Here is an 8,404-nt window from a genome sequence, read left to right on the forward strand (position 1 = left end):
TTTTTCAGTGTATGCTTACGCTTGGTTCACACTGGACGCGGAACGAGGCCGCTTCCATTCGGCACCCTCGTCAATCTATGTTGTGGTTCACTCCAGACGTGGAACGCCGCGGTCCTCCGCAGAAGTCTCGCGCTGTGCAGTGGCAAAACTTTAAGGATTTTTAATTACTTTCCTGCAGTTCTTTGTGGACCCCTTTGTGGAGAAACAGTGAAGCGTAGCTGGTTTCATGAACATATTTGATGCTCTCAGATTGTGTTTCTAAAGGTATCAGTCATGACAAAACATGAGGTTCAGTCGCTTGTGCTTAACACTGAATAGTAAAAATGGACCATGTTTCATAAACATCTTTTATGATCGTTCTTGAGTCCACAGAGACAGAACGTGTCTCTGTGTTAGAGGTAAAGAGAAAAGTTTTCCCCCAAACTCTGTGAGCTTCCTCACACCATCAGAAAGGAGTATTGATCTCAGCCTTTCAGACATGACTGGGACACAGGATGAGCAGAAATAATGGGGGTGCTCAGGTGTGTAATGGCAATTTTACAGAAACATGAGAGGTTTGGAGCTCGCCGAAGAGATTAGTCAAACAAACTAAGGACAGGTGATTAAAGAAGCTGCATGGAGTCGGTAAGATTTTATAACATCTTAGATGTTGACCTGGGTTTTTTTTAATATAATGTTAACAACTTCCAAGGCAACTAATCTTTCAAGGTTGACGGTGAGGAAGAAAACCTCCTGCAGTTGTTTATTAAAGACTCAAAAACTCGTCGAGTGTATTTAGTTGAAAACCACGTTTGACAAACTTCCTTTTTTTTTCGTCTACAGTGCCGATGGAGACTTCGCCGTGACTCACCTCACAAAAGCTCATTTGTTCTATGATGGACAGATAAAGTGGATGCCTCCGGCCATTTATAAGTCTTCATGCAGTATAGATGTCACGTTCTTTCCCTTTGACCAGCAAAGCTGCAAGATGAAGTTTGGCTCTTGGACGTACGACCGGGCGAAGATCGATCTGATCAGCATGGCCAGCGACGTGGATCAGATGGACTACTGGGAGAGCGGCGAGTGGGTCATTGTTAATGCGGTGGGGAAGTACAACACAAAGAAGTACGAGTGCTGTACGGAAATCTACGCAGACATCACCTACTACTTCATCATCCGGAGGCTTCCGCTCTTCTACACCATCAACCTGATCATCCCCTGTCTGCTCATCTCCTGCCTGACCGTCCTCGTCTTCTATTTGCCATCGCAGTGCGGGGAGAAGATAACTTTGTGCATTTCGGTCTTGCTGTCGCTGACGGTGTTCCTTCTGCTGATAACGGAGATCATCCCGTCCACGTCTCTGGTCATCCCCCTGATCGGTGAATACCTGCTGTTCACCATGGTGTTTGTCACACTCTCCATCATCATCACCGTCTTTGTGCTGAACGTGCACCACAGATCGCCGCAGACACACGGCATGCCTCACTGGGTGCGGCGGGTCTTCCTGGATCTGGTACCGCGAGTTCTGTTCATGAAGCGGCCGCCCGGCACGGCCAAGCAGCACTGCAAGAAGCTCATCGAGATGATGCTCTGTCCCACCACCGTATCCGCCACGGGGAACTCGCAGTCCTTCTGGACCGGGGTGGACTCGGAGCTCAGGCAGATGGCACACAACAGCCTCCCAAAGGTCGACAGCCCCCGGATCCTGGTGTGCTCCCCGTCTCCCCCTTCGTCTCCGGCTGATGACTGCAGCGACCAAGATCATCCACTGAAAGCCAGAATCTTCTGCCAGTCCACGTCCGGTCAGTACTCCCCTCTGTCGGAGAATCTGCTCAGACACAACTCCACGACCCTCTCCGCGCCTCAGCTGTCCATGCCGCTGGGCCCGTTTCCCTGCCTCTCCAGGGAGTATCCCAGCCTGCTGGCCCAAAACGGTCGCTCGCTCAGCGTGGAGCAAATGTGTGGCAAACAGGGGCAGAGATCTGCACATCGGTGTCGCTCGCAGAGCTTCCAGTACTGCTGTCTGCATAACGATGGGGTGGCAGGCATCACGGGCCAGACGAACAAAACACCTGAACACCTGACAGAAACGCTGGCAGCTGAGCTCGCTAAAGACGCAAGCACCCAGCTGGACAATATGGTTCCCATGGTTTCCCCGGCGATGCAGCGCGCCATCGAGGGAGTGCAGTACATTGCAGATCATCTCAGGGCAGAAGACGCAGACTTTTCAGTAAGTTCATTCACTTTCCCTTGTTAGGTTTTAACCAAATCTTTAACGTACTGTAACTTTTCAACCGTTAACACTGTATTTTTTTCGGTTAAAAAGTTACACTAAATCAAAGAACATCAACACGGGAGCTTTGGTGTTAAAGGGTTAACTCAAATATGAGCTCCGGTCTTAAGAGGCTAAGCTACATAAAAGGTGAATAAATGTTAGGTGTCTGACTAAATATTAATCTCCCTCTTTCAGCATGTAAATGTTAAGATGTTTTATTCAGAATCCCAGTACAGTGTTCCCTCTCTATCCCAGAGTTCCCCTTTCCTAATTTTGCTGTTTTAAGAATAGTTTTCAATTAAAAATTTATTGCAAATTTGCAAGCCTTTTTTGTGGCTGTAGGACAGGAGTGTCAAACTCAATCACAAAAGGGGCCGAAATCCAAAACACCCCTTAGGTCTCGGGCCGAACAGGATAAACATCTATTGAACACTCTAAAACTACATTTTTTAAACTTTAAAAATGTAATTATGAACTAGATATATAGCATTACCTGTAATACTGCTAGTGTGAATGGTGTAAGACAAATTTCTCCCCTGAAGATGCTAGTGCTGATAGATGAAGATGCTGAAATTGATAGATAAAAATGGTGAAGATGATAGCTTAAACCACTTAAGCTAATAGCTAGCTAAAATATTAGCTAAGTGCCAAATTAGCCTAAAAAAACAACAAAAAGCAACAACTTAGGCTAGCCAAAAGCAGCTAGCATGTAGATAAAAACTAGCTAAACTTCAAAATATCATAAAAAGCTTAAATCAGCCAAACAGCTAGCTTGTAGCTGAAATATCAGCTAAACTCCAAATACCCTATTTTTTAAGGAAATTTCAAAATAGTCCAAAAAGCTAGCAGAATGCCAATTTTGAAAAACTTTAAAACTGTAACTTTTTAACATAATTATGAATAATAAAAGAGAAGGAATAATATTCCAGAATAAATCAACTTAAACCCTAAATAACTTTCAATATTTTACTCTCTATAAAAATATAATTTGTCATTATTTTACAAGTTATAGATAAGCTCAAGATAACATCAGGTCATTAATAACAATAAAATAAAATGATCTGGAGGGCCAGATAGAATTACCTGGAGGGCCGGATCCGGCCCCTGGGCCCTGACTTTGACACGTGTTCTAGACAGAGCAAATGTTCTTCTTTATGACACAAGAGTCAAACATTTTTTGTTGATTTATAAATCATAAAATACTTAGGCTAAGAATTCTAACAGACATTTATATAAAGTCTATCAAAATTAAACATATTACCGTCTAAGCTTTACAATATTTGGACAAACTGTAGTGAATCAGAGATTTGAGGAGAAATGTTCGTCCATCTGCAATCTCCATTCATTTCCAGACAGTCCTCATGGTGGCAGCAACAAGCGGAGGTCCAGCAGGTTGCTTGTCTTTTCCATTGGGTTGTGTAAATTCAATGTCAAAGAAGAGAGATGACAGCAATTATCTGGCTGCTGCTCATTTGGAATGGGTCACAAGGCCATTATGAGATCAGGATGATCAGGAGTCGGGGATCCATCAATCCACGTGGAGAAAGTCATTCACTGAAGGAAAACACCAGAGATGATTGCTGGTCTTTCCAGGTTATCTGAAGGAAAATTCCCTTTAATGCCTCTCCGAACTCTGTATGACTGTGTGAGCAAAAGAAAAATTAACCTATGTTTGGGATTTAAATAACTTAAGATTGGTTCTTCTTTCAATAGAATCTCAGGTAATAAGTGGCTAATCTGAAATTTGGCTCTGAGGAACCTGTTTCTGAAAGCTACATAAATATCTGCAAAAAATGTTTTGTTTTTTGGACTGAAGGGAAGTTAGACAAGATTACAGTGAATAGGAGGCTGAAAATCCAAACTTTTCATTAAAAAAAAAACAAACTCAACCAACTGTCAAGCTCATGGCAGTAGAGAGTGTACTTTATTTAACTTTTGCAGAAACAAGAAGCTGATAAATCTCTCCCGTCCCTCAAGCATGTCAGCAAAAGCACTTGAAGCGCAACTTTGCAGAACTCTGTCCAATCTTGACAAAACACAACCTTTCTGTGGTAAAAGGAGACAACAGGATTTTTGTATGGGGTGCTGTTTGTAAAACTGCAAAGTCAAATTTTAACATCAATGTTTTTGGATATTCAGCATATTTTAGGAAGAAATAAAACAAGTCTCGTTTTTCAAATGCCCTTTAAACTATTGAATTTATAAATGTAACATTAACTAACTAAATATTTAGTTAGAAGGCTAAATATTTATTTCAAAATTATATATTCAGCCTTCAAACTACATATTTAGTTTGCACATTGAATATTTAGATCGGATAAAGATTTGTTTTATAAACTAATTATTTAAGTTGTGTAACTAATTTAGTCTTTACCTTTATATTTAGTTTTGTTTTTTTACAAAATGTTTAGTTTTTAACTATACATTAGATTCCTTCTAAATATAGTTAAAAACTAAATTTTAACCGAAAACTAAATATTTAGCTTAAATATTTAGCTTTGCTGTAGCGTGCTATCAATCTCGTAGCATGCTAGCAAGCTCCATTGTAGCATACTAGCAGCTCCTCTGTAGCATGCTGTTGAGGTTTTCTGTAGCATGCCGGTGAGCTCTTCTGTAGCAAACTAGTGAGCTCTGCTGTAGCAAACTTGCGAGCTCCGTTGTATTGAGCTAGCAAGCTCCATTGTGGCAAGCTAGTGGGCTCCGCCATAGCGAACTAGCGAATCCGCTGTAGCCGGATATGGTGGTGGTCCAAAATAAAAATAAATAAATAAGAACTACAGAAGATTGTCTGAACTGGAGCTCGAGACGTTTGTCCAAACATCTGAACACTCCAGAAAATCCACCTGGAAAAGCTTCAGCAAACAAAGTCCACGTTTTGCTGAGATTGCAGAAAATTTGGACTTGAATCTGGCTGAGATGCTGTGGCCTGACCTTCAGCAAGTCTGGAAAATAAAGCAATTCAGGAGCAAAACAGAAACATGGTTTTCAGTTATTGTAAGCCTTCCAATGCAAATATTATTTTCAGGGGCAAATATCTTTTTCAAAAAGCACCAGACAGATTAGGACAGAGTTTTAGGTTTTCATTTAAAAACTGCATTTTTAATGTACAAAGGTTATTATCATTGTTGAGTTTTGACTTTTGTTTAATGCTCCGACTCATCCAAGTTTGATAAAAATGCAAAATAAGGAAAGACAGAAGAAATTTTATATTATAATATTTTATATATTTATTAAAGTCACAAAGACTGTAGCAAATAATACAAGTGTAAGACTCAGCCTCTTCTAATAACTAGAAAGAAATAATTTGACCTTGAATTTGTTACAAGAGTCAAAAGACTGAGTGACATTTGGGAAAAAACCGCCTGCTATTAAAAAAAAGCCATGGAAGAGAAATCAATCAGTGGTGAGAAATGATTGCTGGTGTGGTGTGAAATTTGAAATGTCTCTTTCTGCGGTTGGCTCTCTCTGCCAGGTGAAGGAGGACTGGAAGTACGTGGCCATGGTCATTGACAGGATCTTCCTCTGGATGTTTGTGCTGGTGTGCATTCTGGGATCAGTGGGACTCTTCCTTCCTCCCTGGTTAGCCGGAATGATCTAGAAACTCTGAAACACGACAAAAGGACCGGCTGCTTTATTTTCTTTAAGAAAGTTCCAACGTTATTGTTTTTTTAAGAACACTTAAGTGTCTTGTTGTTTACTCAAACTCATGTTTGCAAAAGGTTAGCTGTGGAGAAACAGGCTGACATATCAATCTGAAACGTATAAATTCTTTATTGGGCCAAAAGGCCAACGAAGAAGACATCCCAGCCTGCCACTCCATCTTCAGCTGCAAGACTTTTATTTTTAAAATTAATCATGAAATTACAAAAAAAAAAGTATAAAAATGCCGACAATAAAGACTGAAAGCAGTTTGGATTCACTCTCAACATTCCAGCGCTGCAGCACAGATAACAACGAAAGGCTTTCACCAAATATTAATGAGCTTCTGTCCATTAAATATTCATATTTCCATTGAGTGTGTCAGAGTTTGTTGCTGGGAGGAATTTCTTTTTAGTTTAATGATTATTGGTGAGCTCGCTCACGGATCCTCACGGTTCCAAACTCAAACCAACGCTTCACTGAAACCACTACTCTTTGTTTTGATTTTTGTTTTTTTTGGAATTTAAAGTTTAAAAATGTTGATCTTCATCATGTCCGGACGCAAAGAGAAAAAAATCTGTGAAATTCCAGAAATAAAGGTGAAACAGAAGACGTGACCATCTAAAGCTGCTCCAAACGTCTGTCAGAGTTTAGGATCAATACAAAGACGACTGTATTTTCTGCACTATAAGATGCACCAAAAAGCCTTTATTTTTCCAAAAAACAAGAGTGCGCCCTATAAATCTGGACGGTCTAAAGCAAAGGTCTGTAACCTGCAGCTCCAGATCCACGTGTCTCTTTTATCTCTCCATGGTGGTTCCTTGGACAAACATAAAATAATTCATAGAGACTGCTGACCCAGACATGTTGACCGTCAGAGTCAGCAGCTCCTGATAATGTCTGCTTAACCAAAACTACCTAAAGAAAACAAATAAACAAAGCCTGAAAACTAAGACTACCAAGATCCAAACTAAAATAACAAAACCCAGCAGTGTAAGACTGCTGAGGACAAAGAGGGGAGGAATAACAAAGAATAAATAAAAAAATTACAGAAAAATAAAATAGCAATTTTTTAAGGTAAGGATTACTTAATCATCATTTATTAGATTTAGATTAGATAAATGTATAAATTGATGACTGAGGTTCACATAGATGATGAACTTTGTAGGTTTTTACATCCTGTTGACCTGAAGATGTCTTGTTTGTTCAACTCTACCTCCAGAATGAACAGATTTTAGATGGAAAAAATAACTTTGGTAAAAAGTTTGATCTTTATGTTTTAAAAGCTCATATTATCTTATGCTGCACAACATTTGTTTAAAAAAAACCCACATTTTGAAAGTTACTCGGTTCTTTTTATATTTTTGTCTTTGTTCATGCCAAAAAAGACATAATTTATATTTTTAAAAAAACAGAAAGTCATTAATCCAAATCCAAATTTCTTAAAGGTTGAAGTAAGACTATGTTGCTCCTTTTAGGTTTTAATCTGTAGAAATTCACTGTTAGCTTTCACTGTTAAGGCTTGCCGACCCCTGGTATATGCAACACAAAAATCCACAACTGGCTCTCAAGTTGTAGAGTTCCTGATCCCTGCTCTAAATAATTGTCTAAGCTTCTCATAGATATATATGGAAGCCGTAAATGGCCTGCCCTACTTTTTTTTTTTTTTGGATCATTCTTTTGTTATAACGAGAAAACGAACTTCGTTTGCTCGTTATAACAAGATAATCAAGAATGACGAATGAAGTGTCCCTCTCTCCCTTTTCCGCACAGAGATGCTGAGACTTTACCTGTTTTAAGTCTCTTTAGTTTGTGATTAACAACAAACACAGCAGAAGAACACTCCACAAAAGTTGGCATTTCCCACCCCATTGCTGAGAGTTTTCTGTTTACACTTTCTTAAAGCCCTCACACCTCCAACCTAATATCACCAGTGTAACAAAAATGGCAGCAATATCGTAGCTATTTGTACAGTTTAGATCCAGATTCCAGTTCAGATGAGGAAAACAAAGAGGTTCATGGATCTATTTGTCAGAATGGGGCGGAGCAGGGAGAGTGTGGCCCCGCCCAGTGTATTTGCTACATCACAAGTTCAATCTTTCTTGAACTACATTTTTTCCTCTGCTCCAGATTCACACCAATTTGAACAAAGAAACTCAGAAATGCAGTTTTGAGATTCATTTTATTTGTATTTGTCAGAAAAATGCCACAAGAACAACATTTTCATTGGAGTGGGTCTTTAAAAAGTACCTGTCCAATCCTTAGGTTAAAAAGGATCAGAACAGAACTTCCTTGAAATGAACTCATATTCCCCGAGAACAGTGTGACCTGTAACCGAATAACTGCTGAAAGGAAATCCAGCGGAGGAACAGTGCTTGCGTTTGCAACTCTGCGGCTCACATTGTTATTATAGGTGTCTGACAGCCTTATGGGGGAGAGCTCTGCTGAAGATTTGCTGAGGGGAAAAGTTTGACTGGAAATCATGTGGGAGGCGAGGAGCTGCAGGATGAC

At 39.9% G+C, this 8,404-nt stretch overlaps 1 protein-coding gene across 1 annotated transcript in view; it reads left to right on the forward strand.

The window, feature by feature from the left end:
• LOC112158634 (neuronal acetylcholine receptor subunit alpha-2) overlaps positions 1 to 6,766 on the forward strand; it is a 12,953-nt gene extending 6,187 nt beyond the window's left edge. Inside the window, exons 5-6 of the mRNA XM_024292075.2 lie at positions 823 to 2,209; positions 5,727 to 6,766. Coding sequence (XP_024147843.1) covers positions 823 to 2,209; positions 5,727 to 5,852 — 1,513 coding nt within the window. The 3' untranslated portion in view covers positions 5,853 to 6,766. The remainder of the gene's footprint in view (positions 1 to 822; positions 2,210 to 5,726) is intronic.
• Positions 6,767 to 8,404: the final 1,638 nt, after the last annotated feature.

The sequence above is a fragment of the Oryzias melastigma genome, linkage group LG7, assembly GCF_002922805.2.
Source record: "Oryzias melastigma strain HK-1 linkage group LG7, ASM292280v2, whole genome shotgun sequence".
NCBI lineage: Eukaryota > Metazoa > Chordata > Actinopteri > Beloniformes > Adrianichthyidae > Oryzias > Oryzias melastigma.